Raw genomic sequence first — 23,687 nt, 5'->3', positions numbered from 1 at the left:
ATTAAATTACTCAGATAAACATTTTAGGGTGATTATTGTCTGATGCCCATTTTTACTTCATAGGGATAAAGTGTTGTATTGGAATCGATTTTATTTATATCTGCCACTAATGTAATGATCTATAACACATTGTTGCATTGCAGAGTGTAGCTTATCTGGGCAAATATGTAAATTCTGTTGTATTTTTTTCTTTTCTGGATTTTCCAAAGATAACATTATTAACTATGTGATCACGTGTAGAAGTCTTTAGTTATTTGAAGCACGTAAAACACATTACCCAGCCGGTTAAAAATGGTGCTTTAGTGGTGCAGCTAATAGGACCTTTAGTTTATTTTTAGTGTAAAGAAGTTGTACTGTAACTGCATTACTTACAAGTAGCCAGACCACCATGAAAAGCTGTCAAGCAGTGTTTAGTTTTTGGTTTTGGGGGGGTAAAGATTAGATGGACAGTAATTTGGATGGAAAATGGAAAATTCAGTCCTGGTTTGATTACAAGGGATGGAATACTCAAATATGAGTTGATGTATACAGAAGTTTTCATTAGTTAATTGGTTCACCTCATATGGGTCTTAGAAGGAACTGTTGTGTTATTAGATACTGTAGATGAGCATCTTCATAACTTAACCCTCGTTTTTCTGTCTTTCAGGTGAAGTTGAGGTTTGGGAAGCAGCCGCAGGTCTACAATGACTTTTTGGATATTATGAAAGAGTTTAAATCGCAGTCCATCGACACCCCAGGAGTCATCGCACGAGTATCTCAGCTCTTCCGTGGACACCCAGAACTCATTGTTGGCTTCAACACCTTTCTTCCGCCCGGCTACAAAATTGAGGTGCAAGGGAATGAGCAGGTGAAGGTTTGCACGCAGATGTTTTGTCTCGTTGTCTCCACCTAGTCTCTTTATATATTATTTATTTATATTTATTTATTTATTTATTTTTTTTTTTTTTTGTCATTGCTTTACTCACTGTGTGACATTTATGGAGTTCTTAAGGATAATATTTTAAAAAGAACTCACACGGGAGAAATATTGTCGAGTAACAATCGACATTCCTAACTACAGTACTTGTAAGAAAAGTAATTGAATTATGCCTTATTGATGACGAATAATTGTCCACTTACTTCAGTGATAAAGTTCTCAAGAAAAGGTGAAGCAACGTTGTAGACAATATGAAATCTGCTTGCCAAATTCAGAAATATAGCTTGTAGAGACATTGAAAAGTATTCGCTTTTAATTACATAACAGTTAAGCACTTTAGTGACATTAGTCGACTAACCAGTTCTGAAAACTGTATAGTTTTGTCTGGAGTGTTTTGAGTGTTAAAACATAGTGGAATTCTGTGTAGATATATTATGTTAGTGATGATACATTTGGAGAACTCTCTCTTTCTCTCCTCTCCTCTCTCTCCCTCTCTCTCTCCCTCTCTCTCTCCCTCTCTCCTCTCTCTCTCCCTCTCTCTCTCCTCTCTCTCTCCCTCTCTCTCCCTCTCTCTCCCTCTCTCTCTCTCTCTCTCTCTCCCTCTCTCTCTCCCTCTCTCTCTCCCTCTCTCTCTCCCTCTCTCTCTCCCTCTCTCTCTCTCCTCTCTCTCACTCTCTCTCTCCCTCTCTCCTCTCTCTCTCCTCTCTCTCTCTCCTCTCTCTCCCTCTCTCTCTCCCCTCTCTCTCTCCTCTCTCTCTCCCTCTCTCTCCCTCTCTCTCTCCCTCTCTCTCTCCCCTCTCTCTCTCTCTCTCTCTCCTCTCTCTCTCTCCCTCTCTCTCCTCTCTCTCTCTCTCCCTCTCTCTCCTCCTCTCTCTCTCTCTCTCTCTCTCCCTCTCTCTCTCCCTCTCTCTCTCTCTCTCCCTCCCCTCTCTCCCTCTCTCCTCTCTCCTCTCTCTCTCTCCCTCTCTCTCTCTCTCTCTCTCTCTCTCTCTCTCTCTCTCTCTCTCCCTCTCTCTCTCTCTCCCTCTCTCTCTCCCTCCTCTCTCTCCCACCTCTCTCTCCCTCTCTCTCTCCCTCTCTCTCCTCTCTCTCTCCCTCCCCTCTCTCTCCCCTCTCTCTCTCTCTCTCTCTCTCTCTCTCTCTCTCTCTCCCTCTCTCTCTCCTCTCTCTCCCTCTTCCCCTCCCCCTCTCCCTCTCCCCTCTCTCTCCCCTCTCTCTCTCTCTCTCTCTCTCTCTCTCTCTCTCTCTCTCTCTCTCTCTCCCCTCTCTCTCCACCCTCTCTCTCTCCCTCTCTCCTCTCCCTCTCTCTCCCCTCTCTCTCTCCCCTCTCTCTCCCTCTCTCTCTCTCTCTCTCTCTCTCTCCCTCTCTCCTCTCCCTCTCTCTCTCCCTCTCTCTCTCCCCTCTCCCCTCTCTCTCTCCCTCTCTCTCTCTCTCTCCTCTCTCTCTCTCTCTCTCTCTCTCTTTTCAAGCATAGGATGTGGTGTGACAGATTATTTTCTCAGCTGGGTCTTGAAATGATTATGAAAAAATGTCTATTTCCACATCACATTGCAGTTGGTCACAGACCGATCAATGTCTGGGATATTATTGCAATTAAATTTATCCGGGTGGCTCATCAAGGGAAGTGAAGGGGATGACATGACAGTACCTCTGTGTGTGTGTGTGTGTGTGTGTGTGTGTGTGTGTGTGTGCACTTCAGTGACTGTATAGCCCCAGAGCCAAGACTATTATATCAGAGATCTAAAATTGGATTGGGTCTCCTCAAACTGCTATTAGCAAAAGAAATTACTGTAACGTTGGTGTGAAAATTAACGCCTTTAAATATTTGGGACTTGGAGTGTTGAACATTGAATTGGGAGATGTGTTGCTGCTGAAAATGCTCGCTTGGAAAATTTTCTAGAGATTTTTTTTACTTCCTGGGCAAGAATATTAAACTCAGTTGTTCACTTGTGTTTCCTCTATGCATCATAACAATGGTTTGATATAAGTTAATGTATTATACTGTATTAGGAGTGTGTCCATCACATCTCATCTGTTGTGATCTCATCTCCCTATGATCTTCTTTTTCATTTTTTTTGTTGCGTTTGGCCAGAGGAATTGTTTTTATTAAAGGAGTTAATAGTTATTCTTCATGACCCATTCTGATAAAAAAAACTCCCTTGTAATTTGAGAACTTTTTAAATTCCATCGCACCTGAGTGTTAGAGGAGAGATTAAGAAGGCAGGAGGAATATTTGAAGAGTTACTGGTACCTGTTGGTGAAGAAGAAGCAGTTATCTCAGGTTGAGAAAGGGAGAAAGGAGGAAAGTTTAATAGAGTACAGGAAGAAATATATAGAGACGAGATAAAAATTAAAGTAAGCAAATTGGAATTGGGGGGAAGCGCTCTGAATGAAAGGCTTCAGGGTGGACATGTTAGAATAGGGAGGATTTATAGGGAGTACAGACAGCATTGTAGCAGGTGCATTGAGAGACTAAGGGAGTGGATAAGGGGGTTAGTGAGAAGAGACAGAATGTTCTGTGATTGGTCAATGTGGAGGCTTTTGTTATGGCCATCCAGTAGTGAGTGATTGCAGACAAGAAAATTGTGTGTGTGTTTTATTTAGCTAAAAGTACTGAACTGACAGTACTGGTTAGGTTAATTGGGATAGTTGAGGTGTGCCAAGTATATTTGTTCTCAGAACTGGTAACTGAAGACATCATAAGTAAATGTTCTTGTTTTAATAATAGCCTTTGTATAACGAGAAATTTTTGGGCCTGTGAGGCACTTGTTATGATCCACTGTAGAGCAGTTGTGGGGGAATGTGTTTGTTTATGTTCTCCTGTGTTAATAGTATGTCTCCTGATCTTTATCTTTTGTTTAATTTTTATGAGAGAGATAACTAGCTTTTGGACATACAGTATTTTGTTATACATTTTACAAAAACTTGCCCATTGTGAATGTGGATTTTCATAGACTTGTATATAGCAGCATTACAGTCATGTGGAACTAAATAGTTCTAATGGAGTTCCTTGGGTCCTGCTTGACTGCATTGTGGGGTTTTCATAGTTTATACTGGACAAGGATGACATGAAAAGTCCTTCCCAAATACAATATACAAATTTAATCATTCTTGTTATCCCATTGACTCCAGCCAGGTTAGATGGGATGTAGGATATGATTAACAAAAGTGTTTGTGTGTGTGTGTGTGTAGTGTGTCAGTTTTCAGTGTAGCTTAACAACACTTAGTATACATGATGTATATACAGTATATCGATGCTTAGGTGGTTCCGTATGAGAGTCTTTCTATGCTTGTATGTTCCCATCACATGTTGTACATCAGCTGCATATTTTGTGAAATTCATAGGATCCGTTTTTATTGTAGTAATACATAATAGTAACAGTAGTTTTAGTAGATGTGAAGAGAAATTACCTAAAAAAATGGTTCATCAAGTTTTCTTATAAGTTTCAGTGTTAGATGAAGGCTGCCAGTGCCTGTTATTAATAGATGTAGGCAGTTACTAATTTTTTTTTTTTTTTTTTTTTAAACAAACTTTTAACTTGCCAGTGTGGGGGTAATGAGGTGTGGTGGCTGAGTTTATACCCTGTATAGCACTTGATTCATGTCTGAAGCATCACTAGATTGTGCCCAGGGCAGCCCTAGTTCATCCACCTGTAAATGGGAACTTAACTTCATTGCATGGGTTGGCTGTGAATACCTGATGGTAATTTGTAGCAAGTTGTACAGCTGGATGCCCTTCCCATCACCAACCCACTTTTACTGATAGGAACTGGGCATTGTATGTAGGACTTACGAGTTACCCTTTTGGCTGGCAAGAGAGGGTCACTAGTCTGAGGCAATAAATATACAGTATAGTATTTATTTAAATCATTCATAGTGACCTAGTTAAGACCCAACACTGATATCTTGTGTGGAGTATTTTCAAATATTTAATCGTGAACTAGTAGGTGTAATAGTTGAGAAGATATTATTTAAGTTTCATCAGAGGTATTGAAATTGCATGTTTCAAAATGCCTACACTTTCATCTGTGTGTGAAGAGCTGGCTAGTGGCCACAGTTATCAGTGTTTTCTGTTTCACTATCAGTACTGTCACTTTCTTCTCTCTGTCGCTCTGAATTTGGCCAATCACTGTCAGAAAGCTCACTCAGGTCATCTGAATCAGTGTGTGGTGGTAGTTGCTTACTGTCTTGGGGGGAGGGGGGTGATATGGGAATAACCTTAAGGTGCCACGATATCATATTATCCTCTGTAACATCTTAATCAAAACTGACTGGTAGAGACAACGGATATAACACAGGCGTCCCTTGACTCACAGATGGTTTTCAGGAATGTAACCCTTGTGTAAGTTGAGGGATGCCTGTAAAACAATGTATGGCAAGACTGCGTGGGTAGTAATTGACTGAGTGTAACCTTAGTTGGTATCTCTGATGCCACGGGTGGGTTCTTTGTATTTTATTGGCTGTATATGGGCCAGTTACAGTGTTTTTTTTTGGGGGGGGGTTGGAGTGGGCATGTAAGGGCCATCCACAGTAAAAAGGTTAAGGGGAGGTCACAGGAATTACATTTCAATTGGTCCTGTTTTTGTCTGTTGCTTTCTGAATTCTTTGAGATATTCATTCATGATTTTGTTTTTATTATTTTTATAGTAGTAGTACTGTAGTAGTAGTAGTAGTATCAGTAATAGTATTAGGAGTAAAAACCTGTCAGTAAAATTGAGTGATGAATTTTCCAAAACTGTCAGTAAAATTGAGTGATGAATTTTCCAAAACTTATCAGAGATGGTCATTGGTACAAGTACTCAAAGTATACACATACATTGTAGGGACATTATTTAATTTCTAATGTAATTCTTTGATAATTTCATGTTATTTGTTTTGTTCTGTTTGGAGGCATCTGAGTAGGGTGAGAAAACCAAGACAAGAAATGGAAATGGTAGTTTAAAAGGGAAGGAGGAATAGTTGTGGGGAAAAAACAAGAAGTGAAAGGAAGATGGAGAGAAATTATTTTGAGCAGCTGCTAAATGTCAGAGAAAAAAAGGGAGACCATGATCCTGTTTTGGAATGTTTAGGAATGAAAGGTGAATGAGAAAAAATGAAGTGTGAGGAGTGAGACATACTCTTATCAAACTTAAAAATGTCTGAGGCACCAGGACTGGATGGAATCACTGCAAATGTTGTTGATGGAAGGTGGAAAGGCAAGAGAATGTAATGAAAGAAGTGATGAGGATGATTGGAGAAAAACATAGAGGACAAAGGCTGGATAACAGAACCATGGGATGATAGGAAATGTCAAGTTTAGGGGTAGGATATGTAAAATATTAGGGATGGAGCCTAAAGTTTGTCTCTATGTTCAAATTCTTCAACAGCTGTCCTGTGGGAGTTCTTAGTCAAGGATGATCTATCCAAATTGGATGTTAAAAATCTTACTGTTATGTTTTAATAGTGTTTTTGATAAGATAGGTATATCACAGTTATTAAATTTCTTAATTAGCATTCATGAAACTTTGAAGACTAAATAATTCACTTTTTATACAAAAACTATACTCTGAAATATTTGGAATTGTAAGAAGTGCAGTTTGTTATTATTACTTCTCTGGAAACTAAAGTTGTACTGTATTTTAGCATGTTAGTGTGCACGAAAGGAAACACACACTTGTACATTAGATGGTGCACCAGTCCTTGAAGCACATCTGAATGCTTGCACCATTTTGATCAGTATCAACTCTTACATCAACTACTGTAAGAATAATGCTTGGGTGTTGCGTAACAGAATAATGCTTGACTATTGAGCATGCAAATGCATCTCTTCTAGATTATATAGGATTTTTACTATTTATCAGGCATTTTTATTTTAGTATACCCTGTACTGTATACTTAAATTAGGGTATTGAAGTTTCCAGACTTTTGATATATCAAAAGTGTGTTCAGTCACTCACATTAAGGCTAGTGTGTGGATCATTTAATAATTTTACTGTTCACATGAATTTCAAGGATAAGTTTGACTATGGGTTTAAGACATAAGGTTGATTGTTGTCTGATAATTTCAAAAGGAATTTTTGGGTCTCCACCCTGATGGAGACATTTATTTTGGTGCCACATCTGCCAACCACATTGTTGTACGTGCTTTTTCTGGAGCACTACATTTGGGATGATATCATTTAATATTAGGGGAACCTCCTTTAGGGGATATGTGCATCCTGATCTTTTATCTCCATGTGAGTTAATGGCATCTTCATTGCTGCTAGACCATGTGTGTGTGTTATTCCTCCTTCACATGGGAAGTTTCCATATGGTAATGATACCTTTATTATGGGATAAATCTACATCCTGACATCAACCTTCACCTTGTCTAAGGTTACAGTTGCTTTATTAAAAAGGGGAAAAAATGAGCTACTACTGCTGTCTCAAAAATTATGTGCTCTGATATCATGGCATGTACCTTTTATGTGACACATTGGATGACACCTTTTGGTAGTACACACCTTGGGTAGATGTGTATCTTTACTTAAATACATAAAAGGATGCATTGATGCCATACCTTTATTTATTTAATTATTTATTTATTTGTTTTTATTTATTTTTTAAAGGCAACTATCAGATGTGCACCTTGATATCAAAATGAAGTTGTAGTAATTTAATTTAATGAGGTCTAGGTTCATTTTCAGCAAGTTGTCTTGTCCTGAGATAAATGTGGTTCCCAATCTTGTCTTCTCTAGTAAATTAAGGTGGTAGCTACCCAATTTCTGCTGAACCTTTATGCACAATACTTGTGATGACATCCCATGACTTGCACCTGCCATTGGATAGATTTGCAACCTGACCTTAATGACTGGGATGGTGACCTTTAGCACGAAGGCACATACTGCAAGTTAGATATGCATCCTATTATTGACCCTGACCTCTCAAACTGAGATTGCAACAGCTTTATTTCCACAAAAATTTTATCGATGGGCCTCTAGACACTGATCATAAGGAAGATGTGCCTACTGGCCTCAAGCTCTTCTCCCACACTGGTTGCCTGGGTTACATCCTTTGGCACATCAGTGTTGGTTGATCAGACTGGAAAGATAATTGGATATTGAAAGGATATCTTGTTAACTTTCCATTATTTTTAAAACTTCATTAGAAAAAATTATTAGACTTTCCCAGTGGCTAGTGTTGACATAGTTGTGGTTTGGGACACATTTTACAATAACAAACTTTTATCTGTGTCTAGGATGTGATTTAGTCCTGAAATGTAATGCTGTGGATGCAAGTTTTCCATCATGTAACACAACTTGTAAGGATTTATTTATTAGTAGATCCTCTTACGTAACTGCTTAGCAACCAGTCACAAGTTGGGTGATAATGACATATATTAATGCGTCACAGGAAAGTATCTTGGCTCGGTCCTTGTGTAGGCTGAAAGTTTACATAAGGATCAGAAAATAGCTAAATCCTTGATATTTTCCTGGGCAAACTTTTTTCAGTGAATGAAGCTTTCGTAGCAGTAGTTACAGTTGTCCCATTTCTATTTTTCAGGTGAGCGTAAGTGTGCCTGGACAACAAACAACAGTGGTACACACACCTCAGGGCGTCCACCATCACATCACCTCCACACATCATCCTCCACCACCACCACCGCCTACGGTTACTGTCAAGCCCTCACACCATCCACCACCTCCCAGGTCAGAGTGCTACCTAACTTATGCATTACTATTAGCAGCAGTTTTCTTTGAATGATTTGGGTTTGGAGACAAATGAGTAATATCCTTGAAAATTTAAATGGCTGCATGTAATTATATAATACCAAGAGACCAATAATAAGTATTTTTCGTTTATCTTATTTCAGATCTACGTTACCTACTAGTGTAACACAACACACAGGACCAAGTTTAGTTGGTACTCACAGCGTTCATGCTGGGAGTGGAGGTGGCACAGGGCCTGTCAGTGGAGGAGGCACTGGTGGAACACCTGGGGGAGGGGGAGGCGGCGGAGGAGGGGGAGGTGGTGGTGGTGGCGGTTGCGGCGGCGGTGGAAGCGCTGTTACTCCAGGAGGAAATACGAATGTCACTCAGGTAGCGAGCAGTGTTAGTGTTGGCAGCAGCACCCCCACCGGCACCAACTCTGGTAGCAACTCAAATGCCACAAGCAATACTCCAGGTGGCGCACAACACTCCACCAACACTGCCCCCCAGCACCCCAGCCGTGAACCTCAGCCTCCCCCACCTCACCAGCACCACCACCACCATCATCAACCTCCAGCACAACCTGTGGAGTTCAACCATGCTATCAATTATGTTAATAAAATTAAGGTATGTACCAAGATACATTAGCTCTTTTCCCCTTAACTTTGGTCCTTTACTTGTGTTGTGTTCTATGTCATCATAAATTAAGATTAAAGATTGAACTGGGTTGTTTCTTATTGTATTTAGATTACAGTAATAATCATATTCAGATGTAAATTTTGTCTTAGAGTTTGTATTTCATTTCTGATGTTAGTTATGTTCCCCAAGGAAGAGAAATGTAATGTTGAAATTTTATTTGATTAAATAGGTGGTTTAGGTGAACTATGGATGCATTACTCTGAGAACATCTTTACATATCCTATTTGCACGTTAGTACTGCTTGATAATCTAACTACCACACTTTCTTTAAGTTAAATTACTATTAGCACATTAATTTTTTGTAGTAAAAGTTATGCCTTCACATTTCTTTATTTTGTTAGGTTGCAATTTTAAGTTTCTTGTGCCTGGTATGTTTATGTAAAGAGGCATTTTTTCCCCCATAGACATTACTACAAAATGTTAGTGGAAACAATTATAAATTGTTAGTGAAGGTAATTAAAATCAATATACTTTAGTATCAAAGTTATTGGTATCTGCATCTTTGCAACATTGTATTCATGTGCACTTTTACTCTGAATGTTGGAAAATCTGTATACTGTATGTTTAAATATGTGAAATATGTTCCTTAAGCTCAATGAATTGAAGTTTCTTTCATAAATCACTTAAAATAAAATACGGTCACCTGAAGCAACTTGTTAAATATGCTGTTTATTGGCAGCTGTTCTTGGGTGTTAGAAATTATTTTTTCACGTTTGTCTAGTAATGAATATTATTTACTCTTGCAGTTACGGTTTCAAGGGCAACCAGATATATATAAGCAGTTCCTAGAGATCCTTCACACATACCAGAAAGAGCAACGACACATCAAGGATGGAGGATCTATACCCACTAGAACACTCACTGAGACGGAGGTGTACGAAAAGGTAAAGAACAGTATTGAATTCAGTTGTATACTACATCACATACTATACTAATTAGAAGTTTTACTGAACATTTTACTTTGGTTATTATTATATGTGGTAAAGATTGGCATTCAAGTTATTTCCTTGTTTTATTCTTTTAGGTTGCTAAGCTGTTTGAGAACCAAGAGGATTTATTGCAAGAATTTGGTCAGTTCCTCCCCGATGCCACCAACAACTCGGCAGCACAGGCAGCCGTCTCGGACTTCATGGACCAGTACCGGACTCATCATGGGGTATGATATCAGTGTGCAAATTTGTTTGTGAAACCTCATTTTAATGGACTATATATGGAGAGGGAAGTCCATTAGGTCAAGGGTCCGTTAGATGTGAAACCTCCATCTAACAAACTACTGTATATCTGTTAGATAGATGTTTCATTGTAAAATGCAATTACTGTACTGTACTAATTTTGCTGATCACTTTTGTATAGCACTAGTATTTAAATCCACTGAAAGGCAATGCACAGTTGATTTTATTATATTATTTGCCAATATAAGCTGTCTACATGTATATACCGTACAGAGTTTATTCATATTTTAAGCGTTATCTGTTATAGCAGTGGTTCTCAACCTTGTTTGCCCCATGCACCCCTTTCACCATATGTCAGAATGTCATTCCCCCCTCCTTTCCAAGATTGTCTGCCTCAAAAAGTGCATTCCAAATAATATGCATATAATACTGAAAATCCTTTATTTTTTCCATATTAGTACATATACATTTACAATTTTACATGGATTATTTTTATAGTGGAGTTTTACAAATTAAATGCCAATTGAAAATGTTGATGGATTTATAAAACTTGAATAAAAGTAAAATAGTTTTTTTATATTTATAATGAATTACTTAACAGACCAAACTGAAGCATAATGCAATAAACAAAAAGTTCAATAGAATACCAGGATATTGTAAATTTGTAATTAATTTTATTTAGATGAAGTTTACAGTCAATGAGAAGCCTGTGATTGTTTTTTCTTCGCCAATTCTGGGATACACGGAGGAGTGCTTGAAAGGGCACAACGCAGGTCATTTTCTACCTCTAATCTACTACGTTGCTTCGTTTTAATTTGCAACAGAGTTGAAAAGCCTGACTCACAAAGATATGTCGACACAAACGGAAGCAATGCACGGATAGCTCTTTCTGCCACTTTTGGGTAGGAATCACACATAAGGGCCAAAATTCTGTGATTGATTTCTCATCGAACATATCTCTTGCTCCCGAATCAGTTTCCCCCCCCTGAAAACCTGAATTCCCCTGGTTGAGAACCCTGTGTTATAGGGAACCTCCAGAGTTTTTTTTTTTTTTTTTAGATACACACATTGCTGTATGCTATTTTTATGTCTTAATGCATTTTCTTCTGCAGGGCAATAAAACTGTAAGCAATGATCATACGTCAGTAAAGAAGTCCAATATAAAAAGCAGTTGTGGGTTGGGTTCAGGTAATAACCTGGTGAGTGGGCCAGGTAATGCGCCCAACAAGACCTCACCCATGTTTGGCCATCAGCTGAAGCGACCACACTCAGGTCCCACACAGGGTCACACCCACTCTCATGTACAGCCACCTGTGAAGAAGCCAAAGCTTGGGTACCTGAAGGATATGAGTGCTGCTGAAGCTGGCAAATATGCCACCCTAGCAGAATACGCCTTCTTTGACAAGGTACAGTACCTCTTGTTTTTATTAATATATCTTAGTTTTTAGTATTGACCCCAAAAAGTAAATAATAAGTTCAAATTATTTAATGATGTTTATGTATTCTACATCATCCAAATAATGCAAATTATACCTTCTTTATCCTCACAGTTGTCTATTTATGAATTTTAGGTTGTTTTATTTTCTGTGTAAAGTTTGTTTTATTTCTTAGAAGTACATTATGAAAGATGATTCCTCAGAAGTAGTAGTATTAAGTCCAGTTAGTCAATATCTCGCCAACTATTACTGTACTGTATCTCTTGCTGGGCGTGACCTCTCATGGTGTCATTAAGTTATATGTACCTTTTGAACTTAATCCTGAATTCTGTTAGCTTACTCCTGTGGTTTCTTATCCTCTGTTAGAATAATCCTATCTTAACTGATTACACTATCACCTCGGCTGCTGCTCCTCCCTAATGCATCTCCTATACATTTTATTCTGTAGCTTTTTATAAGGAGAGAAGAATGCTTTTGGACTATGCACAGTAAAGTAATTTTGTATGTGACAGTGTTTAAGCATGAATGAGTCTGTTGTATGTGTGCAGCTAATTGACATCTATTACGAATCGGTGTTACAATTAAGGATTCACTTTGTATGCAATTGGAGAATGTAACAAAGTATGTGAGTGTGTGTGGAGAGTGTTTCTACTGGTATTTTCAAGTCCCTCTGTTCATTAAACATTTTCCTTGGCATCACACATTACCAAAACCATTCTCTTCTTTCATTGGGGTATTTTCTCTCCTTGCTTTCTTAAATTGGTATAATAAGTTATGGATCATTGTTTGTATTAATATTAAGAGGACAGGCAATAAAGTGGTGCTAATATCGTACGGATCTCTTCTTCCTCAAGGTACGGAAAGCTTTACGTCACGAGGAAACTTACCACAATTTCTTGCGGTGTATCACGTTGTACAATGAAGAAATAATTACCCGTTCAGAGCTTGTACAGCTAGTCTACCCTTTCCTCGCCAAGTTTCCTGATCTTCTCAAGTGGTTTAAGGTTAGTGTGTGCTTACATTTGATTCATTGATTTACTTACCTACTGCTCTTGATGGCTGCCTGAAAGCAGTAGTGTTAGATTTTTAGTTTATTACGTATTTGGCAAAGGCTCCTCCAGCATCTGAATGTTTTAATCCATTATTATTGTCCACTAATAACAGCCATCCGGAGCAAAGTCCACTAAGAGTGAGAGCTTTAGCATTGTTACACGATGTCACACCTTTGATTTTGCTGTGGTGTGGCTGGGGATGTGTCCATCTTTTGTGACAATTTCATTCATTGTGCAGGATGGTAGCTCTTTGTTGTTTTACATTTCTTAGTATTTGGCAACTTGCACTGGAAAGTGACATACCTGTAATAAGTGTTGTGTAGCTTAATGTTGAAGTAATTAAATCCCTGTCTTTACTACTCCTGACAATAACAACAGTCATTATTCTTGCTTTCCCATAAAGAAAATGTGTCTCTTGACCCTTGTAATGAAATATTTATGTTAAAGAAGAGAATATAATATTAAGATCCTACGGGAAAAGGGGGTTACAGATACATAATGTAAAATAGGGTTATGAATTTATATGTACACTGTCTTGCAGGAGTTTGTCGGTTACCGTGAAGGAGCATTGGGCAACTCTGATATCATACCTTCTACTGTAGCGAAACAGGAGAGGATAAGTGGTGATTTGGCTATGGAAATAGGTAAGTAATTATTACCCAATACTAAATTTTATTAACTCATTTTAGTTTGAAGTACAAGAATTTTATTATTATTATTATTTGATCTAGAAATCCAATGTATTGATTACTTCTCTAATGTAATGACAAGTATAACTAAGTGATGACGGGTTGGTTTTGTGACTGCATAAAAAATATCTTTTCTTTTGTATACCTGCAGATTATACAACGTGTAAGAGACTAGGAGCATCTTACTGTGCTCTGCCTAAGTCCTACCCACAACCAAGGTGCTCTGGTCGAACCAGTCTGTGTAGAGAAGCTCTGAATGATACCTGGGTGTCTTTTCCTTCATGGTCAGAGGATTCCACTTTCGTCACCTCCCGGAAAACACAGTATGAAGAGTATATATATCGGTGTGAAGATGAGAGATTTGAGGTAACTAACCGTCCTATTTTACCATTGGTATAAAATTTAATTACATGACAGTAAGTGCTCAGGAGCATAATTGCCACTTAATGTATACACACAATTCTAGAGTTTAGGGAAGATTATCTGCTTTAAGGGTACTTATTTTGGCCCTTAATGGATACATTCCTCAACAGTTTCAGTCAAAATAACAACAAATTGCAATCCCTGTTTTCAAGGGGTTAAGGCTGTACTCATCTAACTAGCTGTGTACTGCAGAAAGATTTATAGCTCATGTTGTTTTTCTTTCCCTCCCCAGCTGGATGTGGTGCTGGAGACGAACTTGGCGACGATGCGTGTGTTGGAGGGGGTACACAAGAAGCTCCAGAGGATGAGTCCAGAAGAAGCAGCTAGATTTAGATTAGATGACTCCCTCGGGGGTAACTCACCTACGATACACCAAAGGGCCATTCGCCGAATATATGGCGATAAAGCGCCTGATATAATAGATGGATTAAAAAAGAATCCAGTTGTTGCAGTGCCTTTGGTTCTAAGAAGATTAAAAGCAAAGGTCAGTTTTTTATATGAATTTTAAATTATTTCACACTAGGTCTAAAATTTTACCCAAGTGACTCATTTTGTTGGTCCATTATTTATTATCTCAACTTTTAATTCATTATATAATTAAGTGCTATTTCTTTTTCAGGATGAGGAATGGCGGGAAGCACAGAAAGGCTTTAATAAGATATGGAGAGAGCAGAATGAGAAGTACTACCTAAAATCCTTGGACCACCAGGGTATTACATTTAAGCAAACTGATGTTAAAACGATACGATCTAAAAGTTTACTAAATGACATCGAAACACTATTTGATGAGGTAAGATCACATAGGAGGCACCAGGGAGGAGAGGAAGGAATTATTTTAGAAACTTTAGTAATTGAGCATTTTGGTGTTGGCTGGCATCTTCTTGAGCTCTATATTATTATTCTAAGTTCTATCAGGATTTAGTTCATGTGTGTGTGTGTGTAGTTTTAATAGAAGGTAGGATTTAGTAAGTGTCTGGTTATTTGTGAGTTATTATATAGATAAGATTTGATAGAACTGTAATTGTGCTTATATGATTGTTTACTGAGGGTGGGTAGTTGTCTCATTCATTACAAGAAAATGAACTGTTAAACATGTTAGAATTTGTTTGTGTGTATTAATTGTTAATTCTCTCTCTCTCTCGGTCACCTTCAGCGCCACGAACAAGCCGAAGAAAGTGGTGAAGTCATTACCGGGCCTCATATGATACTCCACTACCCTGATAAGTCCATCATTGACGACGCAGCCAACTTGATAATCCACCACGTCAAGAGACAGACGACGTACCACAAAGACGACAAAGTGAAGATCAAGCAGATAGTCAGACATTTTATCCCAGACTTTCTCTTCCACACGAGACAAGATATGTCCGATGATGAGAAAGATATGGAAGGTGAGGAATTTGACTCTTCGTTATGTTGATTGGGATATAATGTTTAGTTGATTATAACTTTCACATCACCTGTTATTTGTTGAAATTTACTTTGATTATTTCTATTTTTTTTTTTGTTAGAAAGTTATTGAAGATACAGTAATTGAGTACCTGCCATAGTGAACAGGATATATATTTAGTTGGATATGCATTTTCACATCACGCTTTCCTTGTTTTATAAATTTGTGAGGATTATTGTAATTATCGTCTATGCCGTTTTTCCCACAGACGAGGAAGATGAGGAGGAGGATCGTAAAAGTGAAGGCAAGTGTGAGAGTGCTGGCCGACGGGATCTCAGGGGCCGAGAGTGCAAGCAGATCACGTCAACCCCATGTGCCACTACCAATAACAATTCTAATAAGAGAAAAACGAGAAATAGAGGCATTGAACTTGAGAAAGAAGGTGATAAAAATGGTGGGAGAGAAACTAGTGGGAACAATAATAATAATAACAATAACAATAACAAAACCAAAGATGATAATAAGAGTAAAGCAGCCCTAAATGGAGATGCGACTGAAGATGAGAAAGTCAGTATAAAGACTGAAGTGGACGACGAAAAGATAGAAGTGAAGGAAGAGCCGGGAACTATTGGCAATGGGAACGTCCAGCCGGTGAGAATGTTTTAAAATCTTTGTTAATGTGGCTTGTATTCATATTTTTTGTATGTTATTGACCTGTAATGTTTATTGAATTTCACGTATGTTTATCTATGTATGATTATCGATTGGGATGTCTACTTTTCATTTTCCTTTAGAAGAGTTTGTCTTGATATAAATTGAGTTGAATCTGAATTACAGGATTTGGGTGACATTCTCAGCCAGGGTTCAGAGGCAATTTATTTCTCTTCAGGAGTTGTACGATTAGTTTGACAACAGAATAAGCATCAATTGCATGTATGTTTTATCATAGCCTGATTTTTAGGGAGTGGTTAAAGTAGTTTTTTGGTGAGTAAGTAGAGAAACCAAAACTCTGTTTTTGAGAACAGTAGTATTAAATTACACTATATTATTCATAGCTATGGTCACCCACAAAATTTCTGTTGCTTCTCTTGCTGTACCGTGAACTTTGAGATTCAGACTCGCAAACCTGTAGCAGTAAACGCTGATTGTGTCCGTAAATACTTCGGATTCACAAGTTTAATTCTCAGGGTTCGTGGGTCAGGTGGAGATGCAACAGGAGTTTTGTGGGTGATTGCACATATTGTGCCCTTTAAAGTAATGCATGGGTAATTTGGGGACAATTAGGTTATTTTTGCTTCCTTTTATTTGACCACTAGAACAAGTGAAGAATGGGTTTTATATGCTATGTCTGACCTCATTGGCTTTAGACAGTTGCTGTTTCCTAATACTTCATTTTAAAGGTTGAATTGTTATAGAGGAGGTGGCTCGTTGTTTGTATATGACCCTGCTGCTGCGGGTTATGACTTCCTTGGGTTCCTGAGTGTTTGGTGGGAAGAATCATTCCATTTTGGTGTGCTTAGAATAAGGGGTTTCTGCATCATTCTCATCTGTGGACTTATGCATATTCTCTCTCTCTCTCTCTCTCTCTCTCTCTCTCTCTCTCCTTTAGCTAGGAATGGATATGATTAATTGATGAAGATGGTAGAACAAGTGGTATACGGGTATACTGTACAGTTAGTTTCTGACAAGATTTATTTATAGAAAAAGTATTTCCCTTTCCCCAGGATGATGAGTACAGATTATTCATGTGCAACAACAATTGGTACCTCTTTCTTCGGTTACATCAAATTTTGTGCTGCCGTCTCACCACCATGTATGAGCATGCTGTACAGATAGCTGCTGATGAGGCAAAAGATAAAAAGGATAGAAAAGAAGCAACAGCAGTCGCCCTTAGACTCAAACCTAAAAGTAAGTCCTTCACATCTTTGCAGCTTATACCATAGTGTAACTTAGTTTTACAGTAACATAGAATTGTTCAACGAATGCATTACTTCAGTATTTAAAATTTGAAGGTGTGAATAGGACCATTTTCAAAATGAATCAAGTGAGAGCAAGGGATCAATGACATTTTGTTCAGCCACAATTATTGCTATACTGCAACATACAAATCCTATATGAGTGTTCAGTCAAAGTTAAAACATAAACTAGCAGGGAGGATTGGGATCAGAATCCAATAAGCCTAATTTGATATTCATTTTTGTTTTGTTTCAGATGAGATAGCCATTGAAGATTATTACCCTGCCATGTTAGACATGGTGAAGAATGTTCTAGATGGCAACTTGGAGTCCACAGCTTATGAAGATACATTAAGGGAAATGTTTGGCATCCATGCATACACTGGCTTTACAATGGATAAGGTAGGGTGATATCACTGACTGAATTGGTTTTTCATGCCTTCCTTCACTGACAACCATAGTAAGGGGTACTTCTTCATGATGGGCAAGGATTGTTTTGTATATTAATACTGTATAAAAGCAATAGTTAATAGTTTTAATTGCTTATTGGTAATCAATATACACTAGGGCTACAGTGTAAGTTGGGTCTAGGTGAAAAACATTTCCTCCATAATAGTACACACATCAGCAGCCAAGCTAATTAATGTATTACACCATTTGTAACTTACAGTACAATACAGGTAATTATCTTCCCAACACAGGTAGTAACTGGAGCAGTGAGACAACTCCAACATTTGGTGTGTGATGATCCTCCAGCCCAGTGTACAGCCATGTACCTGTCTGAGGCCAAGAAGGGCGGGGCTGGAGGTCCCATTGCATCTGCGCACCGAAGATTGGCTGCAGAACAAACGTACCAGAAAAAATCTGAACGCCTTCTACAAGATGAAAATTGCTTCAAAATTTATACCGTGAGAATTTAAATTTATTCGGGTTTTTATTCTTCATTAAGTGGAATTTTGATGAGGGGTAGTAAAACTGTTGATTGTTCCGTCATATATTGCTTTACCATAGTAATTAATTAATAAGAAAGGCCAGGATAGTGGGAATTTTGTGATAATGAAGGTTTTCTCACCTCGGTATAGTTCCCCTCTGTAGTAAAGAATGAATATATATACAGTATATAATCACGTACAATATAAGAGGAATGACACTTGTTAAGAGAATGTGAAAAGTTTGTTCTCCTGCAAAATGTGTTTCTTATAAAGCACTCACTAAGGCAGTACAGTATTCCAGTGGGACAACAAATACAGAATGGAGTAATAATTGATATCATAAATATGCTGAGAATTTGGCCACCGTTTCACTAATCTTTTAAGTCACGTTGTATTAAGACTATTTTTCTTAACGAGACTCCGTTAAATGTTACACAGCATTTTTCAGAGAAGTATTTCAAGATTTATGGATCAATTTTATACTAAGGCAAACTTTCCTCAAACAAGTGTTTGCCTCTCACATTTCAAGTACAGTATAAAATTTTAAACAATACTGGAAGACCTTACAGTAACATTGGCAAAAGCTTCATATGTACAGGAATTTTGCTGCTTCGGACTTTCAAATGCATAAATTGGTCTGATAAAGCAATATTCCCTTGTGCAATTAGAAATCTGTACTGTATTAGATATGTAAAGCTGGCTTGCATAAATTTTTACATTAGATCTCTTTAGACAGGAATATTAACTCTAATTTTTTTTCTTTACAGTACAAAAGGAACTGTAGAATGACAATAGAATTGATAGACACTGAGTTAGAGGAGGGAGAAGATAGTGGAGGAAGTGCAGGGACTGGAATGAGTCATAGTGTTACAGTTCCTTCTGCTTCTCATTCAACCATTCCACCCGCCGTCACTGAAGTTGAGAGATGGAGTGAATATGTGGAGAAATATGTCTCTTCCGTCGCACCCCAGGTAAGTTAAAAGTCAAATTTTCTCTTTCTCTCTTCACACACTGAGAATGAGTGAGTTTGTGAATGCATGCTTAACTTTATCTTCAAAGTATTAGGAAATGGAGATAATAGAACCTGCAATGATGCCTTGAGTAGAGGATTTTGTAGGTTTTGTGGGAGGCTAGGTTGTGAAGGTAAATAATCATTAGTTATACCTCAAGAATCATTATAACTGTCTACTTAAAAGATAAATCAGACTCGCGCTTTATTTGGGGAAGCCTGGTGGGTCATTAGTACTTGTTTTTGTCAACTTGGTCACAAATAAGGATAAGACTCAATGGAATTCTAATTAAATACTCTATGTTTGTCTTTGATACCCCCAAAATGTTCTACACTACTGAGGGTATACACAAACACTTGTTATCTTGAAAATAGGTTCTTTTTCTCGTACGGGAGGTATACAGAGGAACAATAGATAGGGCTTCCACACCATAAGGACTAGCGATCTCAACTCTCTGTATCACTCCGCGCTGGCATGTACAGATGCCAGCATTCACAAGCTGAATACATAATATGTAAATATGATAATTCACATACATAACATGGTGCATAATAAATGGAAATATTACATAGGATTAATATATGTTCTGTAATACTTTACTATACATAATTAATAGAGTAATATAAGAATACACAGCTTAAGGTACTACTTCGTGTCCATATTATACAAATACCATTGTCCCTGATATTGCAGTAACTGGATCCTGTCAGTGATGACTTAAATCCAAATTATGTATTCATAATAGAACCCATGTTATGATGTCTGACAAACTTCTCAAATTTCCCCTTACACAATTCTGCAACAAGTTGCTCAGTTTTGTGTGACACCTTGTCGTGCAATATATTGGCTGGTGTGTTTGTGTTTTGTTTTTTAACACAGTTGATTGAAATACAACTCAAGATATTGCAGATATTTTTCCCTGGTTTACTTGCTATGCAAAAAGAATGTTGAAAAATACAGATACATTTCTACTCCTCAGATGTCACCTGCTATGCAAGCCCAACTGTCCAGAAAACCAGTGTTTTTACCACGCAACCTTCGCTCTTGGAGAAAGTTAACAGCTTCTAGACAAACAAATCAGGAGGTTGAAAAGTGAGTAAAAGTTATAGAAATAAGTAAATGTAGAGAGTTAATGTGCATGTAGTGCCTGACCATTATTTGGCTCAGCAGAAATGATTAATGGTGGAAGACTAGAGTGAGAGGAAGGAATGGAAATGGAATTTAAAAGTAGATGATTTAAGAAGAGAGAATGTAGCTTATAGACTAAACTTGTTACTGGTAGCAAAGGTAAACCTAATTTCCACCCCACCCTAGTGCAAAAATGGAATGCCAGGAACATATAACTTTCAAAGATGACGGCTGCCATCCTTACAGCCAGCTTCCACTGGTATTGGTAACCGAAAAGCAATCAGTAGTTGGGTTGTGTGCGAGCGTGAGACCAGGGATGAAAATTATGAACTATTGGGACATGAGGTTAGCTAAACAAATAACTGCAACGTGGATGGAATAGTATTGCTTTTATATTGATTAATGGATCTTGAAGTATGTGGTACTTTGTATGTTTATCCAGAAATTCTCATTTAATTTTCTTCACAGGGGTGGCTGTACGGAGGACATCAAGCCACCAGTGTGTCCTGAAATGGACATTGTCGACAACACTCAGTGCAAATTCAACCTGTCCTCATTCAAGATGGTGTTTGTAGTCAATAGTGATTCATATATGTACAAGAAGCAGGCTCTCAAGAGGGCCAAACAAGTAAGTATCCTATTTTCATTAAATCATGGGTTTTATTTAGTTTTATTAATATAAAGCCATAAGGCAAAGTAATGTATATTGTTGACTCATAACACAATTTCTCTTCTTTTAGAGTCATGAACATGTGAGTCGAAGGATGCGCAGTGGTTTATTATCATGGCATGGTGATTGGTGCACGAGACATGTTTCTGAGGCAGATCAGCGAGCTGCCACCGACTGGTTTTTGGGACACACTGATGGGTTACGACCCAATTGTACAAGAATAGTGCGTATTGATGACCCCTCCCGACCACCTTTTGCACCCTATAACAAGTACAAGTGTGAACTAGAAGAGAGTGGAGGGTCCTAACGTGTGGTATTGATCTTACCCCTGTCATCTGGCCAGAGTTATTCCTCAGACTGATGGGGGTGAGAAGCTGTGAATGTTAATGGAGAGTCAGACTCCCTCACTGTGTGAGCTGTGACTTATACTTTACTCTGAGGGTAAAGTTGTGTGGACGTCACCTCAAAGTACAAGATTGTAGCAAGGATGGTGGTGTGGACCGTGATTTGCAGCAAGGAGGCAGTGAGTACTGTGGGGGAGGGAAGGGAGGGTGATAAAGTGAAACGTGCAACTCAAAACTTTTATCTTTGTAAACGAGTTGAAAGATGTTCCAAGTTGTGTCATGACATCTGAAATGCATCTGCTACAAGCTAAGTGTACAAGTGTTGTAAGACTGATGGCAACCGTAATACTAAGCTAGTGATGCATAAAATCAATTGATGTGCCTCATGAATGCCTGTCAGTACAATGTAGTATTAAAAAGTAAATGCAAGTTGCAGCATTGAAGCATCCCAGTGACAAGAGTCTGCCCCACACAAGGACTGCCCACTCACCATCCATACCGCTGCAAGGTGTCCACAGCACAAACTTGCTACTAAATTTTACAACAACCACTTGTATGTTTTGTTGCTGGGACCGAGAGTTTGGACTCACGAGCAGAGCCAGTTGTACAAGTGAATGATAATTATAATTTATAGTTGTACAGATGATCTGATTTACGTTTTTGTTAATGAAGATGTTTCCTTGTATAAGACGGAATTCAGAGGAGATGGGGGAGACAGTGGTTAATTGTTGTGGGCTCATTTTTAGCCAAATCTCATCCTCCCTGTACACAAAATGCGGACTCTTCCCAAAATTCGTTATTTATTGATATATATATTTGCATTATGATCAGGGATATGAATTATCAAAGGCATTTTATTGCCAATGTTTATATTCACCAGGATTAAGTCAAGGTGAACAAAGTTATACATAAAATATGTAAAGTATTTTATAAATATTTTAAAATGTACATGACGTCAACCCTTACTACGCTCATACATTTCACACACACTACTTACATACACATGCACTGGCACATACACTCACATTGAGGCCATCAAACAACCGATATTTAATAAAAGAAATGCCTTTCTTCAATTCCTAGTTTAGTTACAGGCCACCCCAAACCCTCATCTCCTCCCGAACTGGACGTCTCAAAAAACTGCCGCGGCCTAGATGACACTATTTAGCTTTAAGAAGTCGCTCCGGCGTGGGTGTGTGTGCTACCAGATTCACCAGAAGAAAATGTTTATCCTTTAAAATAAAGGATGGGGCATTACACGAACACATTTAACTGGTCCCCAGAGCACTACTGCCACTGCCAAGGGAGTGCAATAAGGCAATCTCTAAGGTTGTGAACATTCTAGTGGTGTGTGGCAGCTGAGATAGGAACCAGGGGAACCTTGATGAAATTTTAATTGGATCTTTACCCTTATTATAATTCTTGAAATAATATTTTTGCATTACACAATTTTTGTCATATGAGTTACAATGTGAATGTTTTGCTCCAACACAGGTTATGTTTCACCAAAATTCATAATTTATTAATGGCCATATTATAATTTTGTTAAATTTTTTGTTTCTCAGTTCCACATAGTTTAATAGTTTATAACAAGCATTTAATGCTGTTAACTCAAAACATGCCATTATGAATATTGTGCCACGGGAATAGAGGATACTGTCCAGAATGTCTCCTTTAATCATCACTCAAATTATTTTTTGTAGTACAAGTAGTAGGATGAAATACAGCACACCTAAGTTGGTGACTTCCGTGTATTTAGAGAAATATTTCTTTTCTATCCCTCATGTCAATCACAGAAAGTGTTTGTAATAGACATTGAAAACAATAAATCTTTTTACATTCTATTGAAATATTTTTTTTTTCTTTTTCGTTTTCCTAGTTGATAAAAGTTTTCCTGAGGGGGAGATTCAACATTATGTGCTAATGAAAAGATAAAATTTAGATATTTTACATATGTACTTTTGGAAATATTGATCTATTGACATGAGCCAACATTTTTTTTCTTATTCTATAGACAATTGCAAGGTCAATTTAAAGTTGATATTGTAGACAGGGAGAGACTTAAGTTTTATATAAAGAGTTTTAAAAGTTGCGCGACATGTTTAAGTGAAAAATTTATACATGACGTAAGTTTAGTGTGTATTGGATAATGAAGTGATACATTATACTGTACTGAGAAAGACTACGATCTTGAGTTAGAATT

At 37.9% G+C, this 23,687-nt stretch overlaps 1 protein-coding gene across 5 annotated transcripts in view; it reads left to right on the top strand.

Annotated features, from left to right (window-relative positions):
* LOC121868432 (paired amphipathic helix protein Sin3a-like) overlaps positions 1-23,328 on the top strand; it is a 36,871-nt gene extending 13,543 nt beyond the window's left edge. For 4 of the 5 annotated variants that reach the window (XM_042369081.1, XM_042369078.1, XM_042369080.1 and 1 more), the window contains 20 exons: positions 647-853; positions 8,439-8,584; positions 8,749-9,211; positions 10,030-10,167; positions 10,308-10,439; positions 11,568-11,861; positions 12,746-12,895; positions 13,485-13,587; positions 13,784-13,998; positions 14,288-14,539; positions 14,675-14,845; positions 15,209-15,446; positions 15,714-16,096; positions 17,170-17,353; positions 17,657-17,802; positions 18,102-18,308; positions 19,100-19,303; positions 20,322-20,434; positions 20,939-21,098; positions 21,211-23,328. In XM_042369081.1, the coding sequence (XP_042225015.1) occupies positions 647-853; positions 8,439-8,584; positions 8,749-9,211; positions 10,030-10,167; positions 10,308-10,439; positions 11,568-11,861; positions 12,746-12,895; positions 13,485-13,587; positions 13,784-13,998; positions 14,288-14,539; positions 14,675-14,845; positions 15,209-15,446; positions 15,714-16,096; positions 17,170-17,353; positions 17,657-17,802; positions 18,102-18,308; positions 19,100-19,303; positions 20,322-20,434; positions 20,939-21,098; positions 21,211-21,447 (4,143 nt within the window). In that variant the 3' untranslated portion in view covers positions 21,448-23,328. The remainder of the gene's footprint in view (positions 1-646; positions 854-8,438; positions 8,585-8,748; positions 9,212-10,029; positions 10,168-10,307; positions 10,440-11,567; positions 11,862-12,745; positions 12,896-13,484; positions 13,588-13,783; positions 13,999-14,287; positions 14,540-14,674; positions 14,846-15,208; positions 15,447-15,713; positions 16,097-17,169; positions 17,354-17,656; positions 17,803-18,101; positions 18,309-19,099; positions 19,304-20,321; positions 20,435-20,938; positions 21,099-21,210) is intronic. The other variant, XM_042369079.1, reaches the window with a different exon arrangement.
* Positions 23,329-23,687: the final 359 nt, after the last annotated feature.

This window comes from Homarus americanus, unplaced genomic scaffold (assembly GCF_018991925.1).
Source record: "Homarus americanus isolate GMGI-L3 unplaced genomic scaffold, GMGI_Hamer_2.0 scaffold19318, whole genome shotgun sequence".
NCBI classification, from domain to species: Eukaryota; Metazoa; Arthropoda; class Malacostraca; order Decapoda; family Nephropidae; genus Homarus; species Homarus americanus.
Note: the sequence above shows the minus strand (reverse complement) of the source record. Positions and strands in the feature narration are given on the sequence as shown.